Genomic DNA, 21,783 nt, shown 5'->3' with positions numbered 1-21,783 from the left:
TTGCTCGTGTGCAGCTTGGAAGCACTCAGCGGTGTGCCTGGGGGAGCGCTGGAAGCAGATGCCTCCAGCAGGCATTGTGAGTAGAGTTCAGTTCATCTGCTGACGAGGAAGGCTTTTGTGGAAAGTGAAGCTCAAGATGACGTTGCAGAAATAGGTCCTAAGGCCAAGCGTGCTGCGTTAGCAAGAGCACAGCCAGCAGATGCACGGGGTGGTTGTCTGCCTCCTGTTGGCACTCGGGACATCACCCTTAGAGCGCCATGCCCAGGTTTGGTCTCTGAAGGATGGGGGACGTGGACTGACTGGAGCAAATCCAGAAGGCAGCTCCAGGGATGTGCAGGGGGCTGAAATACCTCACATACGAGGAGAGGCTGAGAAACCCGAATTTCTGTGGCCTTGGTAAGAGAAGGCTCAGGAGTCTTATGGCTCTCTTCAGCTGTATAACCTGAGGGTGTGGAGAAGACAGAAATGCTCCATGTAGAGGAATGGACCAGAAGGACAACAGCCAGCAGTCACAAGTCACAGGGAAGAAATTCTCGCTAGCCATAAAGAGAAATGTTCTCCCCATGAGAGCATTTAAACGCTTGGGTAGGTGCTTAGGGAGGCTGTGGGATATCCAGCCCTGGAAATTGACTGGAAGCTTGACTGGGAAAGGTGCCGAGCGACCTGCTGTAGTTGCCCTTGCTTAGAGTTTTGTGGGATTTGGTGAACTAGTTGACCTTTGGAGATCCCTTCCAAGCTAAATTGTTTAATTCTAAAGGCAGCATCACTCATTGTATGAGGGTGGAACTCAGGAAAGGAAAATGTGAGCTCGGGGAGCCAAAAAGAATCAAAATGTATTAACTTTAATGAAGGAATATGCACAGGTATTCACTCACAGGACAAAAATCTGGTTTGCTTTCCAATTTTAAAAATAAAATGATAAAGTGGGGACTAAACATAGAGGAAACCTGGTCTGCAATGTTCATTTCTAATTCAAAAGTTGCAACCTTCTGAGCTTAGAACAAAATGAATCTGCAACTTTGAACTCCTACAAAGATTGTTTAAAATCACTACCAGATGGTTTGTCTCTTTCTGATATATTAGGTTATTAAACAAAAGTGGCCAAATTTTTATTAATACGTAAAATTAGGATTTCAAAGATTGGTGTCTGCAGCTTAGTGTGTGGAGTTCCCGGTCGGTTCTCCTGATTTCTGGGATACAGCGACCTGAAGAAAATCCTTACCTAGATGACAGGTAATCAGATTGGGTAGTTATTTCCTCTTTATTTCTTTTTGAACTTGGGTTTGCAGCTACAGTAAGCTGCTTACTATATGATCTGGCTATTGTTACTACTTGTCAGTGCTATTAAAAGATTCCCCAGAAAGCAGGGAAGAATTATATACCAAGTGTGTCTCAACAAACCACATTTGCTTTCTCTTTCTTAATTCTTTACTTTAAAAATCTGAGGAAAAAATTTGAACCTTAACATGTTGTTTTTGGCTTTTTCATCCCTGTAGAGAGTGAATTGTAAAGTTGAAAGTCTTGCAGAAAATCCGCTGCTGGCAGCTCCCTCGGAGAAGGCTCCAGTCCAAAATGACAACTGCAGCAGCGTGGTACAGGCACAGGAATTGTCTCTCAAATAAGCATAGCCCTGTGAAGCCATTTAGGGCTACACAGAGTCCAACCAACACCTTGAACTCTGTCCAGGAACCCTGGAGATTAAGGAGCTCTCTTGCCAGCAGCATGACCTGAAACACAACCTGCCCGTGTCGCTAGACAGTTTGAGAAGCCTATTTTCCTCTGACACTCCTTTCAAACTCTTAATAATAGCATGGCACAGATAAAAGATGTTAGGTTGACTAGCGAAGTCTCTGAAATTTGTATTTAAATGAAGACAATACTTTTTTTTTTTTCCCCACTTAACCATGTTAGTTTTGTTAGCGGATTTTCTTCTGACAGAACAAATTTGAATAAAAGTACTTTGCTAAGCATGACGGCGTACACTTTGTACAGTTGTAGGCATTGTCTGGCCGCCCAATATTGTCACAAGGAAAGTTAATTAGACAGTTCAGATTTTCACGTTCAGAAAGCACCCAGACAGCGTGACTCATTCTGGAAGTGGGAAGAGATCGAATCCCCAACGTGTACCACCGGAAACTCCTCTCTCCTCTCCAGAGGGATTTGTTTGTCGGTGTCTCTGCCTCAATTCACGAGTAAATAAATCAAAATAAGGAAGGAATGAAACTATGTCCTCTGGCAATGATCTTAAACTAATTGTCGTCATCCAGTTTGTGGCAGAAACCTGCGTGTTCCGTGCTGCCCTGGTGTGGATGGGAGCAGCTGATCAGCAGCCACCCTGCTGCGTGGCAGGGGGCTTTCGACATCGTGGTTTGCAATCTGGAGGAAAAACTGACTGGTAGAGCTGGAAGGCGCAGGTTGGAAGCTGCTTTTCTTGGTTTCCTTTAGCAAGCTGTGTAAAAGTAGAATGGGATAGACCCTTAAGTGGCTACAGACTGGAATTTGGTAACCAGACAGGTGATTTTTCTGTCCTTTTTTTTAAAGGATTTTTAATCCGGGTAATTTCCTTAATAACAACATATTCTTGCATCACCAAAAAGAGCAGAAATAAATACAAGATACTAGATTACAGTGCATTTCTAAAGAAAGCTTCTGAACTTACCCTCAGCACTAGTGGCAGCTGTTGTATTTTTCCATGATATTTGCATTTTTTTTTAAGAGGGGAAAAAAAAAATCCTCTCCCTCAGGAGACTGTAACTGAGGGAACAATCCTAAAGCAATGTCCGCAGGATTGGTGGGTTTTACTCATGGCTGTATCTGAACAGGGAGTGAAAGGATCCTCTTCTACAGGCATGGTTGCGAAATTAAATCTTGAGTGGCCAAACAGTGGGAATGGTGAAATTACATTTGCATCCCGTAAAGGAGAACACTTTCCTGATACAGTTTGGATTGCTCTTGTGTATCTGTTTCCCCAAAACACCAAGAATTTCTGGTCACCTGACTTACTCTTCTTGGAAGCAGGACTTCTGTGGCTGTGCCGTGTGTGTGTGCAAGCACTGCTTTATTTATGCAGGTGTGGTCATGTGTGATGTGGTTGTGAGATCTCATCCGTGTCCCTAAATCCCTGAAGGCAGGGTGCAGAGAGGCCGGAGCCAGGCTCTGCTCAGTGGTGCCCAGTGCCAGGACAGGAGGCCATGGGCACAGCCGGGCACCCAGGAGGCTCCCTCTGAGCACCAGGCAGCACTGCTGTGCTGGGCGGGTGACGGAGCCCTGGCACGGGCTGCCCAGAGGGGCTGTGGGGTGACTGCAGTGTCTCTGCTCTGTTCTTTCTGCTCAGCTGGCTGGTTGGGCTCGAGCCCGTCGGCCTCCTTAAGCAGGCAGCAGTATTTGGGGGCAGCTGCATGTGGGCACCAAGTCATCTCATGGCAAACAGCCTGTGGTCACGGCCTTTGTCTACCCACAGATGAGGAAAGACTGCAGCTGTTCATCTGCATGGTCAGCAAAGAAATAATTGCTACTTCTGGAAAAGAAAAAGCTTAAGTTTTTGCTCTTCTCTTTAAAACATATTAGAGGATGTGATGAATTGAGCAACAGCTTGCTCAAGTCTTGCATGCTGTCAATACTGGTGATCTAATAGGCTTACACTGGGAACTCATTGACCTCTTAGGATGGTGGCCTGGTGGAAAGCGCATCCCTGCCTTGTTAAAGGATAACTACAGGCATCTTTAGTTGTCTTTCCAAAATAAAAGTAACTCTTTGCCACTCAGTTTTTTGCATTTGAAAGTGTTTTTATGTATATTTCTATGGAGAAATCATATTGCACTTTAAAATGCAATTGATGCTTTAAAAATATTTGTTTTGCAGGCTAGCTATTTTCTCTAGGCAGAGCATTACTCATCTTTATCATAACATCGGTTGTGTTTCTGAATTCTAGGGGGTTTTTACTGGCTGGTTAGTTCTCTGTGTGGCTGTAAGAGTGGCGGTGGTTTTTTGTTTGTTTGTTTTGTGGCCACGTGTAGATAGCGTCTAGAGTACCACTTCACCATTTCTCCAACCTAAGCATCCTTCTCTCCGAGTGCTGAGCTTGAGATACTTGGCATCACTCAAGACACGGACTGGTGAAGAGGAATTTCTGCTGCATTTCGTGGCATCATACCATAGGATGGCCCAGGTTGGAGGGGACCTGACAGACCATCCAGTTCCAGCCCCCTGCCATGGGCAGGGATGCCACCCACTGGATCACGTTGCTCCAAGTCCCATCCAGCCCAGTCTTGAACACCTATTTCCACCTCATTGTTTGGAATAAAAGCATTTCCCTTGCAGCTTCCAAGTACAGCAGTGAACATAGGATATTTTGCAATGGCACAGCAGTGAGCTTTGTCTTAGCATACAACCTTTGTCTCAGTTTCATAAAGGCAGTGTTATGTGCTTGATTTAACTTGTTCAGTTTCTTGCAAATACATCAGTTATTACTGGAGACTTAGCATAAAGTTCTACAATAAAAGATAATGAAATGCATTGGTAGGCAAATCATCCAATTGCTGCAACTGTAGCCTGGGAGTTACAGAGTGACCACTCGTTATGCTTGCATGCAATCACTTCTTTTTTTTTAAAGGCTTTGTCTCTGTGCTTGAAATGTCAAGGTTTGTATGAAAGCAGCAGCTCTTCTCTCTAGGCAGTCTGGATTTCCTAGGTGCTCCAGCTCTGTCTGCCGTGGTCCCTCAGATTCTCCCAAGGAGGGGACTCTTCCCTTCCCACCCCTCTCCCAGCCGAGGCTGCACCCCTACAGCATCCTACCCCTGGCTCTGTGCCCTCCTCAACTCTCCTCCTGCCTCTGAGTCCGAGTTATTCCCCCACCTCCAGCCAGCTCACGATTTTGGGGTAGCCTGCTGCTCAGCCAAGCGGCATTAGAGACCCGATGAGCGCCATACGCTGTGGGATCTGTGGGAGCCACGAGAAGTAGGTGTTGGGAGCTTCCCCCTCTTGAAAGGTCAGAAGTTTGAAGAGCTGCCATATGCTGTACTTTGGCGACGGGGTTTAACTTCGTGACTCTTTGTATTTTAAATGAGGTAAGAGGAGGTTGCTGAGCTAGTCAAGTTATGGGATTTGCAGGTTTTAGCGAAGAAGTAGAGCTCTTTGTTCATTTGCGCTGTGTACTTTCGAGTGATTCTATTGTAGCCCGTCACAGATGTGACAGGAGATCCACATTGTTTCTTACTGAGGTTTCTTTGTTGACCCCCTCAATCCCAGTAGGAAGCCTAGTGTACTGGTTAAAACCTTAATATGAATGCTGTGCTGTCATTGCAAACATGATTTAATGGGATGATCTGACATTTTGTAAACCTTCGGCAGCACAGCTTCTTTCAGGGGCGAGCCGAGAGAATTCTTCGAGTCCAGGCAGCTGGTTCACGGAACTGACATCATGCAAAAAATGTTTTCTTAATTCATGCAACTGCAGCTTGTTAGAATACTTTATGCAAATGAAACAATATAGCACAAGTCTTGAGATTGTCCCGAGTTTAGTCACAGTCAGGGCAGCAGCGTGGCATTAGCATGAAGATTTACCAGCAGCCGATGCTCAGACCTGATGCCCAGAAGACACGCGGTTGGAGCATGGGAAGTTGTTTTGTGGTGTAGGGTTTTTCTGTTTGTTTTGTGTGGTTTGTTTGTTTGTGTTTGTTATACTTATTGCTACTGCAGAAGACATTGAGGGGACCCATCTTAGCAAATAAACTTCCAGAACTTACACCCTTATTTTGAAGGTAGGTTTTCAAGCCCGATCCTATTCTTGTCCTAGCTGTGTGTGTGGAGCCATAAGGACACCACTTCTGTGCTGGGAAGTTCTGAGTTTGCATGTAAATGGTGGCTCACATGCCCTCTGCCAAACCAGGCATTTCTGGTATCACAGAAGAAGTGCCTGGCTCTAATCAGGGAGATATTAAACTAATGACTACCAAGTGATCCTGCTTGCTTTTAAGGGCAGATCTTGGGCATAGGGGAAGTGGACTGGCTTCTTATTTTGCCTACAGAAGTTTTAACATGCTTAACGTTATCCAATACCGGTGACTGAGGTAGTCTAAATACCACAGCAGGGACTGATTAGCTTTTTCAGATCACTGCTTTTATTCGCTGTTTGCAAAGAGGCTTAATCCAGTGCTGGAGATCAGGCTTCCCACTGTGCTCGTGGGTAGCTTTCCCTCAGTCTTTGTGTTCACGGTGGCAGAAATTAGTGAGGAGTCTCCTCCTGCCGCTGACTCAAAAGCCCCAAAATAGTGGTGCTGGCTGTTGTTCTCGGGAGTGTTTAGTGGACAGTGCAGAGGAACTAAACTTGGGGGTCCCGATCTTCAGTTTCGTATCTGGACGTATGGTAAAGTCATCAGGTGGTAGCGTGATGGAGTGTGGTTTCGTTTACTGCCTTGAATCGCTAACATCCACGTAAAGCTCTGGGAAATCACCCAGAGAGGCCTCACAAACCTGTTCGCCTTCGTTACTTCTTCTAAATCGCAGCTGAAGTTTCCCGGCAGGTCGCCTGTCTTCCCAAGCAGAGGAGGAGGACAGCTGACCCTGTGGTTTTCAGTCGTGCTTTCAGCCATGTACAGATGCTGAAGTTCAGAAAATTTGCTCTTCCAGCAGTCCTTCAGGTGAATGTTTGCAAATGTAGAATCTCTGCAAGGCTGCGTGCTTCTCTGCACTGAGCTGCCTGTGCTGAGGTTACCAGCCGTGGCAGCTTCTGATTCGGAAGGCCGTATGACTCTGCTTTTTTAATCAGACATCAAACCTTGCTGCTGTTTTAGGGCCTGTTGGATTGGAAACATTGGGCAGTGCAGGGAGCAGGACTGGAGTTTGGGTTTGGGTTATCATTGTGGCTTACCTCAGTCAAAATAAAAACAAGAAGCTGGCTATTGCCTAGCTGCTGACTTCTGTTCAAATATTTCATCACTGCAAAGGAGCAGAAAGATCTTGACATCCAGAACAGGCCTGTGAAATAACAGGGAGAGAAGTTCTGTTACAAACAGGAGTGGTGCCAGAACAAAAGGGTGCTTCTTGCTGCCTTTCTATCAAGTGCCCTAATGTTTCGCTGCCATTGCATAAAAATGTGCATTATTGCACGTATTAATATTATGTGAGTTTAGTTTAATCAGTTTTGCCTTCTGCTGAAACTGAAATATGTCCACAAGTACTGTTATAGCTGTGTATAAATGCAAATTTATTACACTTACTGACTGATGCACAAAAGTGTCAGGAAATTCAGAAAGCGGTTTCTGAATACATTTCAGTGCCTAGTGTGGGCTCCTTTCATAGCTTCTTGCACAATGTACCGATATGATTAATTTTGCTAACAAGAGAAGGGGAACACGCATAGCTACTGATGGATTTATTTCACCTCAATATTTTTCCTTAAAAAAAACTTTTAGTTTCTGTGATGGAAGAGATTATATTCCTCGGGAGTGATTTTTTTTTTTTAATTTCATAGGAACTCACAACTTTTACTACTTAAAAAATAATTCCTTTTCTTTGTTTCATGAATTAGAAACAATGAGGAGAAGCCGAAGTCTGCCCAAGCCAGGTGTTTCTTGTTGGCAGCCTGCTCCCTAATGACTCTGGCTCTCATACAGCAGCTGCCTGCTAGTCTCTTTTGTATGGCCTATTGTTGCTGCATACCCCTCGTTAATACACATGCTGCCCGGGGCAGACCCTGCGAATGACATCAACTTGCTTATCTTAGAAACCTCCAAACCTGATGCAGGGTGGGGAGGTTGCCTTGCATCTGCCCGGCCAACTAATTGTGAGCGCTGCGGGTTGTGATTGGCTCCTCTTCCGCTCAGTAATAGGTTAAGCAAAGACATTGCGGGTCCATCTGTTCATCCATTCATTGTTCTGCTCGCTAGCCTGAAGTCTGCAGCTGAAATCGTGTTAAGGAGTTGCTTCTGGAACAGCTACAAGAAACCAATGTCTGTGTGTTTCCCAGCGAACGTAAGTATATGGGCTTCTCTCTGCAGCAATGGGACGCTTCGCCTTTCTGATGTTCCAGCAGGTCAGTTTGTGCTCCGACAGCATAGCTAGCGTCTGGGTCAGATGAGGTTTGCACACTTTGGGTATCTCTTTAAAAAAAAAAAATCTATCTGAAGACTAAGTATATTAAAGAGTCATCTTCTAGCTCAGTGCATTCTGTTAAGGAACTTTTAAAAGCAGTAGAAACAGTGCATTTGCAAGAACCTGAAAATGGTAGGCAGTACCCATCCATAGAACGAATTTCCTTCTGGCCCCTTGAGGAGAAGGGAAGGTTTCAACCTTGAGTTACGGGTCTTGACGTTCTTTTTGCAAGTAGGCTATTGCTTATTTTAATTTCTGAGAGGTAGAAAATGCTTTTAAAAGAAGAAAGAAAACTTTTTTTGTTTTGTACCGTACAATGGGTAAGTTTTTCTGTTCGTGAAAATAGGAAGAGCTCCATTGTGAGCTGTGCAGAGATACTGTATTGTGAGAGCATTAGGATATTCTCAGGTGGGAACATGTTCCATTCAAAGCTTTTGTGCTTTGAAAGCTATTCATAAGTGTATCAAATCTAGCACAGTTATTTTTATAAAGTTTCTAATCTGTTTTGTTTTATGTTTTGAGTTCAGATGTTAGGCTGAAGAACAAGCGCTATATACTCCATGAGCCTGTGTTCCAAGGATCCTGTAAAGAAAAAAACAAAACAAAAAAACAAAGACCTTCATATATGAGTTGGGAGGGAAAGAGAGCATATAAAAGGGTTAAAAAGAGGTTTGCATTTCTACCACATGCCCTATTGTGTGAACATATGCATGAGTCTATTGAAAGTTTTCAGAAGATGGGCAGGCCACCAGTTGCTGGTCTCCTGCAGTTCCAGTAGACATCTGTTGCCCCAGAGCATTAACCAATCTGTTCAATGGGACATCCTTCCTTTGTTGGGTGGAATGATGCAGACAACAGCACTCGCTGAAATACAATGGTAATTAAATACATAGAAACTACAGCAGTAGGTATTTATTACATATTCATTATTTTATTTGCATTGTTGCAGTATCTTTACGATTTGAGTAACACACGTTCATTTTTTCTTTCCTGATCAGCTATGCACTTCTTTGTGACAAGTGATTACAGTGTTTCAACAAACTGTGATTTCAATATTTCCCATTTTCTTTTTAGAAGATTTAGAAAAAAACTTCCTGTGTGAAAACAAGATGATCTATTTCACTGTAGAATGCATCTTCAGAAACTCTTGAATTCTTTTGAGAATACACAATTTCTGGTACTTTGCCACAAGACATGCCATTTGCTCCTTGTTATTTTCCTCCATGAACGAAATTTGCATTAAACTACTTTTCTTATGTTCAGTTGTAAGTGAATAATATTCAGAATATGCATTAAAAGATTAGATGATCTCTTTGCCCACATTCCTCTGAGAAATGGAAATATTCTGTGAATTAATGAGTTGATTGTTGTTAACAGCTAGTGGAGAACAGTGGATGAAAATGGAAATGAAAAAGGAATGCAATTCTACAATGTAATAGCACAGTTCTCATCCAACATATTACATTTATGCTTCATAAATGACTCAATAGTACAATATTTTGGGCCATTATCAGTGAATCTAGCATGAGATGCTCTAGGTTCAAACAGGCTGTAGTTTGTTCTTAAAAGTTACATTGTTGTAACTATAATTAAATTGGTAACCCCCAATTTGGACAATTTTTTTTTCTTTACACATAAAAGCATGTTATATTACTCAGCATAACCAAAAGTTGCAGACTTTTCTTGACACGATTTTTTTTGGCTGTTTTGTTTGCTTGTTTGGCACTCAGTCAAGTCAGAACTCATAGTGGATGTTTTTGTTATCTATATTGCATTGTATCAGCACACATACTTCAAAACCTTATGTGCATAATGAGAGTTCCTTGTAAATAAAGAGTGTAAGGAGTTCTTCGTATCTGATGTTACTCCTTGAATAAATGTGACCTTTTCTGTTTGTTTTTTTTTTTTTTTTTTTTTTTGACCTTCATTGTGCTGTATCTAGGTACACTAGTGCTTGAATGAATTTGAATTCCAAAAAAACAGATTCTGGCATGTTGCTCCTCGCTAACCAGGTCAAGATAAAATAATCAACTCCAGCAGCATTTAACAGTGACATCTGATTTTCATGGTTCTAATGAAGGCTCTTGTAAGGGACATCACCTTGGGAGCTCCCAAGGCCAGCATGTCAGAGAGATGCTGCTGACCACAAATACAGTGTGCAAAGTTCACGGATGTTGCAAAAATTGGTCTGAAAACAAGTACAGTTTGCATGCAGGGTATAGGCCAAATGCCAGGAATAGCACACTGCTTGTTAAGCACAACTATTTCAGAAATCTTCAGTTTGGGATTTGCAGTGGATGCCTCATCTGAACTACACTTGAGAGACGGGGGAGACTTAAAGCAGATTCGTGCTGGGGGGGTGATATATACATTCCCAACAATGCACGGAGCTCAACTTGTGGTCACTTTTTGTATGTAGTTGATGTGCAAATCATCTCAACTATGCTCCGTATTAGGTCTGATCTTCGGATATATTCATATGCCAATGAGGTTTTTTAATCACACTGGAGGGTGTTATGACTGTAGTTGCTGTGAGGCACTCAAATTTCAGCGAAGAAGGAATTGGAAAACGACTTAAGTGTTATTTTAACACTAAGCAAACAAAATCCTCCTGGTGATCGAGGCACTTCAAGATTTCTTTATGCCATGCTGTTAATATCCAACCTCATCCCCCACACACTTCCAAGGGGGGGGGAGAGAAGGAAAAACAAAACCCAGCCTCTCTCTCCTCCTAGCTGAGTGCTAAAATGACATTTCACAGTACACGGATTTAGGCAGCGACCCATTATCCGAGCGCATTCTGCGGCGGCGGTACATGAGCCAGCTCAACTTTTCAGTGTTGCCCATTAACTGGACTTCCTCGAGTCAGAGCAGATTGCGGCTGGGGAACAATGATGTCGGGCCTTCCAGATTGGTTTGGCAGCTGCATTGTTCTCCGAGGGGAAACCAGACGCACTTAAGTCCCACTCTTTTTCATGGGCTTTTGTTCATACCAAATTATTCTTTTGCCGTGCTAGTATTCATGATGGTATGTTAAAGGAGCGCATCCTAGCAACTAAGGGCTTGTTGCTTAGCAGCCTTGCTTCCAATAGGTTTTCCTTGTTTGAGTTTTTTGTTGTTGTTGTTTTTTTGGGAAGGGGGTCAGTCCCATGAAGGCCACACCGTTGGGTTTTCTAACTGTATCCTTTTATTGGGATATCGCTGTGATTTGTTACTATCACTGTGCTATCGAGTGCATTACATTAGTTACTAAATCACTGGTTGGATAGGTTCATCTCTTAATTTCTTGTTGTGTTTGATCTGTGGTATGGTTTGAAATCCTAAAACTTCAAGTTAAGGGAACGTAATGTTCCTTGATAAGCTGTTTGGGAGAATGTTGTGGCCTTACTCCCTTCTAATAGCCAGATCAAAATAAAACTTCAAAGTAGAATATTTTTAGTGGTCCGTCTTAACCAGATTATGGCACTGGATACAGAAATGCTTCTGGTGATTTTTTTTTATGTATTATAACTAAAAACTCTCAGGTAAACTTTTTTTATTCAGTTAATGAAATCTCCACCCCAGCAATGATATCTTAGCATTAAGTGCCTTTGGGATGCTCTGTGATTAAATCAGGGGCTGGTTTCCTTGGTTGATTCCCTTTAGTCTTAAGGCCAGCCTGGATGAATTGCTCATGTGCACCCAGATCTTTATCCCTAGAAGAAGAACGTACACTGTATTTAAAAAACACTGGGTTATTCTTAAATGCTCCCCTGTAAGGAAATAGGAGAGTTAATGTACTTGCTGTCAGAGATGTTGGCTCTTTGTGGGATGTATCAGTAACTTGTATTAGTGTAGATCAAGGGATTCTGCTTAGCATAATGTTTTTTTCTCAATATAACTTCTTTAATGAAGTTTGTGTCTGTACTGTCTTTGTCAAGTTCAAGTGAAATCCCTTGAGTCTACATCTTACTCTTGTATTCTGCCTTGTAAGATGAAGTGTGAACGAACTCTTTATTTCATAGTCTTCCCTTGATGTTTTTTTTATTATTATTTTATCGTAACCTTGCAGCACAATTGCTTCATATTGACCGTTGTCATTTATGAGAAGTCTTTTCCTTTTTTAGTTGAAGCAGTTAGTAAAAATTCCCATCTAAATTCTTCTAAAAGAACAAAATACGGGAAAGAGGTCGCAAGCTATCTTTAGAAGTATAGATTGTGGAAGTAATCTTTGTGATGAAATGGGCAGCTAACTTCTGTATAACTGTTATACGAAATACCTCCAGAAAAACTGGTGCAGCAAGTGTACAAAGTCCAGAAAACTGCAACTTTTTTTTTTCCATTCTTCCTATGTGACTTCTTTCGATATATTTAGTTTGATCCAGCAAAAGGCTTGCACAAGTCAAGTCCAAGAGTTGAAATTAGCATTTAATTTCATTGCCTTACTGGCTTGATGAATAGCCTGGTGTGATCAGTGCAAGGATTTCCATTGGCTTTATTGGCCATTAGATCAATCCATGCCTCTACATCCTATATATGTTAGCAATGCAGTACTCTGAGAGCAATTAGCCTTTCTTCACTTAATTATCACTTTATGAAAGAGTTCAGAAATAGCTTGAGTGTATTTAGTTTAACCGATAGTGTATTTTAGGGCCAATAAGTTTCTTATTTTTATGTTACTAATAACTTTTGTTTATGCTAGTGTCTTCTATTTGCCTAATAAGCCAGGTAATCTAGTATTATGCTAATTTCTATTCAACAGAGAATCTAAGCTACTTAGTTTAAAAGGTTTTTATAGTACTTGTATAGGTGCATTTTTTTGTTGTTGTTGCAGTTTTGTCTATAGTTAGAAGAAATACCTAGGTACCTTTAGCTCTTGACGAATTCCGACTTACAATAAAAAAACTTGTTTGGTTTACTATTCTTTCATTAAACTATTTATTTTCATAAACTATATAAACTTTCCTATTCTTTTACATTTCTAGAAATGATTAAGTAAAAGCATTTCATACATTCGGAAAACAGTTGTTAGTCAGCTTACCTACATTTATTCCTTATTAATTTTTGTTGTTTTTTCCCAAAAAAAGTTTTCCATGTTTAAAAAATAAGTCATATTTCATTTCTGGGAGACAGTAAGTGCAGTTCCAAGGAAGCAGGAAGAAAATACAAAACAAGTAAGATGTGTAACCAGTTGCAACATTTTTGTTCTCTCTTCAGGAATACGGAACACTTTATATTCAGGAATACAAGAAAAACAGCAAAGTGGAGTCAAGTACATGCAGCAGCTTCATGGGCTTGAAGGATCACCTGGGGCATGACTTAGGCCATCTTTATGTGGGGAGCACTGGCACACAAATAAATGCAATTGTACCTTGGTCGATGGCGGAGAAGCCAACGATGGATAAGGTTAATTCTAGGAAAGAAGATGTAGTCAAGGAGGCATCTGAAGAGACTTCAGGAAGCTCCAGTTGTGACTCTGAAGAAAGCACAAATTCTGATAATGATTCAGAGAAACTGAATAATTCTGCATCAGAATCACATTTATTGCCTAAGACTCACCGACAGCTGTGCCGATCTCCTTGCTTAGAGCCTCATATTCTAAAAAGAAATGAAATCTTGCAAGACTTTAGGATAGAAGAGGCTCAGATAGTACCGAAGGAAGTCAAAAAGCCCCCTGATGTGGTGAAAGAATATCAAACCAAACTGGAGTTTGCACTTAAGTTGGGTTACTCTGAAGAGCAGGTTCAACTTGTACTAAATAAACTTGGTACTGATGCTTTAATAAACGATATTTTGGGAGAACTTGTCAAACTTGGGAATAAAACTGAGACTGATCAGTCTGTAACTAATGCTAACACTAGTATAATGCGTGAAGCGTCTTCCATAGAGTCTCAGAGGTCAGAATCTCCGCTGCAGGAGGATGTGATGGAGGATGGTGACAACCTGAGGCCAATAGTTATTGATGGCAGCAATGTTGCAATGAGGTATGTGACCATGAAGCTTTTCCTTTTGTTTTTAAATGGAAACAGAATTACCTTGTCCAGTTCAAGCACTGATGTTCTGTATAATTGCCTAAAACTGTGTGCAGGTTCTTTTGCAAGCTTCTTCCTCAACCACACAGTGTGCCGATCTTGTAATAAGGCTGGAGGTCTTTAAGAGTTCAGTGGTTTGTACTTGCTGTTAAAATAACTGTAGGTTAACTATGTCAATCTCCCTGTGTACACAGCTATCAAATCTCTCCTTCCCACTGCCAGTCAATTAACTTCTGATATAGTTAAAAAAAAATCCTTATTAGGCACCATTGCTATGAGTAATTGCTGTATCCGGTTACTTACAAGACGTCAAAGTAAAGATTCTTTAAGATTATAAAACAGTAAGTGACTTAGAAGAGAGTGGTTTAAGGGATACTTTTCCTCGGTAGGTTCATGTGATAAGTGATCTATCTGTAAAATCTGAGTGTGGGTTATCAGATTTGGAGCTAGACTTTACTGTTAAATTCTGAGATAACTGCATCTTTAGACTTTCACTGACGTGCCTGTGGGAGATGCACCTACCTGCAGCAGTCACCCATTCTGACCCCACTCGTCTAGGTGCACAGCAAGAGACGTGTCTGGGGGGAGGCAGGAGGTTTGTGTTTCCTCAGTGATTAGAGAGAAGGAAATGGCAGAGAGATGCTCAGAGATGGTTTTTACGGCTATGTAAATGATTAAGTGACAAATTGATTAGTAACTAATTAGGTAATTCATAGGGATTATCTGATTACTGGCAGCAGAGTTTAGAAGGACATTTTTAGTCTCCTAATGAACTAATGTGGTTATATTAACATAGCAATAAAAGTTGGTGCAAGACTCTTGTGGGATAAAGGCTGTATGTCGCTAGTGGGGTTTCCCAGGGCTCCATTTTAGGGCCAGTTCTCTTTAATGTTTTCATAAATGGACTTGACAAAAGGACTTGAAGGTGTTTTGAGTAAGCTTGCAGGTGGTACTAAATTGGGAGGAGCTGCTGACTTCATTGAAGGTAGAGAGGCCTTGCAGAGACATCTTGACAAATGAGAGAAATGGGCGATCACCGACAGTATGAAGTTCAACAAGAGCAAGAGATGGATTCTGTGCATGGGATGGAGCAACCCTGCCTGTACGTACAGGCTTGGGGACAAAAGGGATTTGGGTGTTTTGGTCAACAGCAAATTGAATGAGCCAGCAGTGTGTCCTGGTAGCCAGGGGAGCATGAAGCTAGCCAGTCGACAGGAGGGATTGTCCCACTCTGCTTGCACTGGTGCCGCCTCAGCCTCAAGTACTGCGAGCTGTTTGGGGCACCACAATACAAGAAGGACATAAAACTATTAGAGAGCATCCAAAGGAGGACTACAAAGATGGTGAAGGGTCCAGAGACATATGAGGAGCGGCTGAGGTCCCTTGGTTTGCTCAGCCCCGAGCAGAGCAGGCTGAGGGGAGGCCTCATGGCGGCCTGCAGCTCCCTCACGAGGGGAGCGGAGGGGCAGGTGCTGAGCTCTGCTCTCTGGGGACAGCGACAGGACCTGAGGGAACGGCATGGAGCTGGGACAGGGGAGGGTCAGGCTGGGGGTTAGGGAAAGGGTCTGCACGCAGAGGGTGCTCGGGCACTGGGACAGGCTCCCTGGGGCAGTGGTCACAGCACCAAGCCTGAAGGAGTTCAAGAGGCATTTGGTTAATGCTCACAGATGTCTGGTGTGATTTTTGAGAGCTCCTGTGTGGAACCAGGAGTTTGAGTCAATGGTCCTTGTGGGACCCTTCCAACTCAGGATATTCTGTGACTCTGTAGTACTTCTTTCTAAATGGGGCATTCCTAGTTTTTTCTATGTGATGAGTCATTCGTAGTCTTGTTTGACTTGAGTTGTAAAGGAGTTATGTCCAGTTGAACAAACGCTGTTCTGATGCTAAAATGGATTTGAACTGCCTTTTACAGAAATCCAAAACACTTGTGTGTTAGTTCAGACGTGATGCCTGAACTTAGGTGCAACTACTCCCATTAACTGCACCCAACAGATTCCAGTAGCTCCAGATCAGTCACTTTTTCCTGATGTTTATTCAACTATTACCTGAATAAGGCTATGACTTCCTATTCTCAGTTACTTCCTTGACTGCCTACATAAAATGGGCCAAATGTGAGTCCATCCGGTGCATGCTATGGGGCCTTGAAATAGAAAAACTATTAATTAACTGATTTAGCCTATACCTAAGAACCCAATTAACAGCTCTTTACTTCTTTTTCACCAACTTTATATGATAGAATCATTGAGTTTGGAAGGGACTTATTGAGGTTTTCCAGTCCAGTCCCCTGCATGGAGCAGTGTCAATTCTAGGCCATGTCCAGTTGGGTTTCAGATGTGTTTAAGGGTGGAGATTACACATGTCCTCTGGGCCAGTGTTTGAATGCCCTCACTATAAGGAAGTTGTTTTTTTTTGTTTTTTTTTGTTTTTTTTATGTTTCGACAAAATTTCTTCTATTTTTGTTAGTGCTCACTGCCTATTGTACTGTCACTGGTCACCACTGAGAAGTCTGTTTCAGTCGTCTTTATTCTCTCCCTATAAGGTATTTATACATATGGATAAGATCTCCCCGAGCCTTCTGTTCACCAGTCCCAGCTCTGTCAGCCTCTCCTGGTGTGACAGATGCTCCAGTCCCTTAATTATCTTTGTTGCCATTCACTGGGCTTGCTCCAGTATGCCCATATCTATTCTTATACGGGGGAGCCCAGCACTGAACCCAGCACCAGATGTGTCTCGCAAGGACTAAGCAGAGCAGGATCACCTCCTTCAACCTGCTGGCAACACTTTTCCTAAATACAGCCAAGGACTCTGATGGTCTTCCATGCTACAAAGGCACACTGCTGGCTCGTGGCCAGCTTGGTGCACACCAGAAGCCCCAGCGTCATTCTTCTCAGAGTTGCTTTTATACTTGGTGGCCCCCAGTCTGTACTGATGTCTGGGGTTATTTCTTCCCAGCTGTAGGATTGGCGTTTCTGTGTGTTGAACTTGCTGATGTTCCTGTTGGCCCATTTCTCTACCAGTCGTCAGGAACATCCACATTCACCAGGACCTTTCAGAGGTTACCAAGAGTGGCCTCACAGTGTCATCAACCAGCACTGCTGAGTGCATCCTGTCAGGACCCAGTGGTTTGGGAATGTCCAGTGTTCCTTGAGCTCTGCCAAGGAGAAGCCTTCCTTGCTCCAGACTTTCCTTGGACCAAGATTCCTGAAGGCAGATCTTTCCAGTAAAGACCAAGGTAAAGAAAGCATTGAGTACCTTCAGCTTTTCCACATCTTTTGTCACAAGGTACTTGCCTCTTCTCCCCAGAGCCATATCCCATGGGATTCTTCTGAACAGGGTAGTGTCTGCTCTCCTGAAGTCCAGGGTTATGATCCTGCTTTTTCCATTGCTTTTTCTTCAAAGGCCCTGAACACTACTCAGGTCACTTCAGCCAAGGCTGCCCCTGACCTTCACATCCCTGACCAGTTCTTGTTTGTAAGTATGAGATCCAGCAAGGTTCCCATGTTGGTTCCTTAGTCAGCAGTGTTAAGTTATCAATGCACTCTAGAAACTTCTGGGTTGCTCATGCCTTGTGCAGTTCTGGCCAGCCTGATGGCAAAGACATTTTTGTTCTGCTTTGTTCAGCCAGTTGGCAAAGATGTGCTTGTTCTGCTTGGCCAAGCAGATTCCATCTTCAGGCTCCTCTCCCTTTTGAGAAAATAGGTAATAGGTACTTAACATACTTGAAGGAGTTCAGCTTTTTCCCACTGCTTTGAATGTTGTTGGTTTGTATATAAGATAGAGGAGTTCTCCTGCAGCTCAGATGATCTTACTCAAATTTCTGTATCTCTGTATGTCCAGGGTACTGTTATGAGTACCTAACACCTGTGAACTGGCACAGTCTTTTTTCTTTCCTCTTTGCTTTTCCAGGCTGCTGCCAACTAGCCCACTTTGGAGCTGCAAGCAGGAAAAGCAAGACCATAGCTAGTCTAGGGGGTTTTCTCTTATGTTCTGACAGGAATGGGTAGGCTGAGCTATATTCTTATCCCTCTGTTGTCATAAGACATGGACATAATGATTTGCTATTATAATTACTCTAAAAAAGAACTGTTTGCTTTCCTTTAAGGGATCAGTTTGGTGTAAAGGGGACGGAGGGAGGTGTTCTGGTGAAGGATGAGGTGAGCAGTGCCCAATAATACAAGTGGGGTGAGACAGCTGTCCTCTTCTGGAAGCATCAGAGATTGCATGCAGCCCTGTCTCTCGTGTCTAGGGACGTGATTGCACAACACATCCAGGGAGGGACACGGGGTGGCTTTCTGTCAGTGAGAGGTGAGCCTGAAAGTGATGCTTCCCTCCCTGCGTCTCATCTAGTGACAGCACAGCTGCAAGCTGAGTTGATTCAGCTTCCCTTCTGACTTCTTTTTCTCCTAAATTAGGGTTATTTTTTCCATTAGACCTGTAAATGAAGCCAGATGTCTTGGTGGTTGGGCAAACAGCTAGGTCTGAAACAAAGGAGGAAGGACTTGCCTGATTATGTGGCTGGATGTTCATATTCGTGTAGCTGGTTGCATAAAGCCAAGTGATGGTGGGTAGATTTGTAAGTCCCTTGGGGATAAAGGGCAGCATAGATCCAGGTTTGGGCCAGAATAACTCACTCTGGCTGGTCTAGGTGCCGGTCTAGTCTGGTGGCTGCTCCAGACAAGCTGCTTTAGCAAGCTTGCTAACCCTCTCTTACTGCAGTGGGCTTCCAGTCATTCAGTAATGCTTGGAAAATCTTTCCTTACACTTTGAGGTGGCATTGCTTGTCATTCGTGCCTTGAACCAAGAACGGTAAGATGCATCGTGTGTCTTTCATATTGTAATGCTCCAATATTGTCTAAAAAATTGGTTGAAGTGTAAAAACAAAGCAATCTTCCCCCCCCCCCTTTCAAATCACAAACACATACTCTTTTCTTAGAAAAATCTTACAGATGAGACTGACTCGTGTGTGCATGTCCCTAAATTTAAAATCAGAGCTGAAGAGTAGACTGGATAATCCCCTAGAGCAGGTGTAGAGCTCTTGCTGTACGTTTACTACAACTGAGAGTGAGGCTGGACTGCGGGGTAGAAACCTGGGATTCACTCGTACCGTAGCTGTGCAGTGATGTACACTGGCACTGCAGAGAGCTGGGTAGATGTGACCATGCTGTAGAATAGTTCTCTAGTTTGTATGCATTGTAATGCACAACTGTAATTTAGAGTTTTAGTCCACAAGAGTACGAAAAGCATTTGTTCACTATATAGAAATTCACTCAGCACCTTACTTAGCGCAAACTGCACAGCAGATACTATACAGATGACACGTTTCAGTCCACAGTAGTTCTGTATCCTCATCTGAACCTTTAAGCTAACCTAAATTTTTCATTTACTTAACAGAGGTAGACAAAGGAACGTAATCTTTGCCCATCTAACTACCGATCATCAGCTCTTCACCCCCGTGTCTGCTGTCTCTCCTGGATCCACTTTTTGTGCATCCCATGCTGCCTTGTCTGGAGTGGAAGGGAGAAGGTCCTGTTTCTCCATAAGATGGCAGAGACAAGGGTTTGAAGGGTTTTTGCCCCTTCCTTTTAAGGCTCTACCGCAGAGGTTCAGAGAGTTCCTTCTGAAGAGAGAAAATATGCTGCAGCATATTTGACACAGTCCTTTTCCTTTGCTTGTCCTTTTCAAGGATAAGGTTGGGACTCTGAAAATTGCCTAAAATTAGTTACTGCTGTGATGCTTTTCTTTGCTGGAATCAAAGTCAGCCTTTTGCCAGCAAGAGTACAGGGTAAGGAACAGTGTTGTTAGTTACAAAGACAATTGCAAAACCTTCACTGTGTAATTTATGTGCTTCTGTCCCATGTTTGTTACCTTTACAAGGCAGCTGTGGGTGCCTTCGCTTTCTTTACTGACAGGGAGAATGAGTTACAGGTTTTATGTAAATGTACATAAGACTTTGTGCTGAAAACATACAGACAAGAAAGTCTGATCCTTGTTGCTGTGCTTAACGGTGAAAGCAACATGAAGACAAGAATGGTAAGCATGTAATTGGCTGTATTAGAATTTTTATTCAACCACTTTCAGAATTACATAGGAGAAGGAACTGAAGTTTTGATCATGTGTCATGTGGGTTTGCTGGTTAAAATCAGTGAATCTTATTCTGAGTAATTACGTTTTTCTGAAACCTTTACCCTTAGGATTCTAAGATGATGTAGGCATTGAACTTCAGCTTCCCCTTTGGGAAAACCCCAACCTGTATTGGTTGTACATCTTTGCACAAGGACAGGGCCACTTGAGATATCCATTGCATACCTAACTTTTCTGTGGGAGAGGAAGATGCTGGCTTTTTGGGTTTTAGTTAAATGTGCTCCCACTTACGAAAGGCAGAAATTGTACAGTTTTCTTACAGCTTTCCTGCCCAGCCTTGCTTCCAGCGCTCCGCAGTATCAGAAATGCACATCCACACCTGGCAGGTATGACAGTCCCAGTGCTATTCAGGAGGGACATTCAGCAGGAGGATGTGCAGGAGATGCCCAGTGCTGGCTGAGGCACCTTTGGGTATCTCTGTTTAGGTATCTGAGTCCTCTCCACATGTGCTAATCGCATTGTAGGTCATTTGGCTGTAGTAAAAGGTTTGCTGATACCTGCTCTGTGTAGTTTTTCCACAGCTGCAAATCTTCATGCAGTGTCAACCAAAGGAGGATTGTTTTTGTCTCCTCTATGCCAGATGTAGCTTCCATCTAGCAGTTAAACTGCTTATATATTATGATAATTAACCAACAATTCAGCTGCATTAGCCTCTTCTCAGACTCTGCTGCTGAGCTCAGTAGCCACAACAGCACTGGTTAAAGAGATGTTCATCCCTCAGTGGCACCGGCACCAATGCGGCACTAAAGCAGCCTTTTCCCCATGATCTGACTTGTTTCTTAAATTATTTTGAGAAGCCGCTTTAAGCAATAGATAAAAATATTTTTCCAACAAGTAACGATCATGTGGATGGGAGCCTGTTGCTGGCAGCTCTGAGTGTAACTTCTCGTTGTCTCTTTTGAACTCTGACTGCTGAGTGCATGACTGGCTCGGTCATGCACCCGTATGCGTGTCTGGCTGGTGCCAACGCTTGCCGTGCTCCTGAGAGTGCCCCAGCACTGGAAATCCTGCAGCTGAAGTGGCGTTTTCATACAGGCTTTTGAGACAAGGACATTTTTCCTTAAAGACTTCAAAGCCCTGCAGTCATTTGGCCTAATGGGAGAAAAAATTTGTAAACTGTTTGATCCATTTCACATCTGCAGCAAAATGCAGATAAGGAGCAGGATGGAAGGTTCAGGTTATTGAGAAATACTTTGGAACAAATTATTACTCTGGTCAGGAAATTGGTGGAGCTTCATAACAAAATTTAAAATAATAGAAGTAATAATAAAAGGGAGGCGAGGAGGGATGAGGTTAGCGATAAAACCAGCCTGCCAGGCTAATGAGTCACTCATCCAGGGTGGAAATTCTTATCTCTCTTGTGGACTGCTTTCCCCCTATGACATGATGGAAGAAAATCCTCTAAATTTAAGAAAATTGTCTCTAAATGTGCTAGACTGATCAATGTTTTAGTTTTGTTGTTCTTGGTTTTTAATAAATAGACTTTTACCTGTGAAGTATCTTGTTGTGTACAGAATTCACTGAGATAAAAGCCTGTGTA

General features: G+C 42.8%; 1 protein-coding gene across 12 annotated transcripts in view; it reads left to right on the top strand.

The window, feature by feature from the left end:
- The window catches only part of ZC3H12C (zinc finger CCCH-type containing 12C), a 46,210-nt gene that overhangs the window by 7,028 nt on the left and 17,399 nt on the right, over nt 1–21,783 (top strand). For 7 of the 12 annotated variants that reach the window (XM_005014577.6, XM_027468605.3, XM_027468600.3 and 4 more), the window contains one exon: nt 13,288–14,054. The exons of 1 other annotated variant lie outside the window; for it this stretch is intronic. In XM_005014577.6, the coding sequence (XP_005014634.2) occupies nt 13,288–14,054 (767 nt within the window). Of the gene's footprint in view, nt 1–1,496; nt 7,972–7,997; nt 8,969–13,287; nt 14,055–21,783 lie in introns of those variants that run through there. 4 more of the 12 variants (XM_038175578.2, XM_038175583.2, XM_072032717.1 and 1 more) reach the window with 2 other exon arrangements.

This window comes from Anas platyrhynchos, chromosome 1 (assembly GCF_047663525.1).
Source record: "Anas platyrhynchos isolate ZD024472 breed Pekin duck chromosome 1, IASCAAS_PekinDuck_T2T, whole genome shotgun sequence".
Lineage (NCBI taxonomy): Eukaryota > Metazoa > Chordata > Aves > Anseriformes > Anatidae > Anas > Anas platyrhynchos.
The sequence above is the reverse complement of the archived record's forward strand: the minus strand, read 5'-3'. Positions and strand labels throughout refer to the sequence as shown.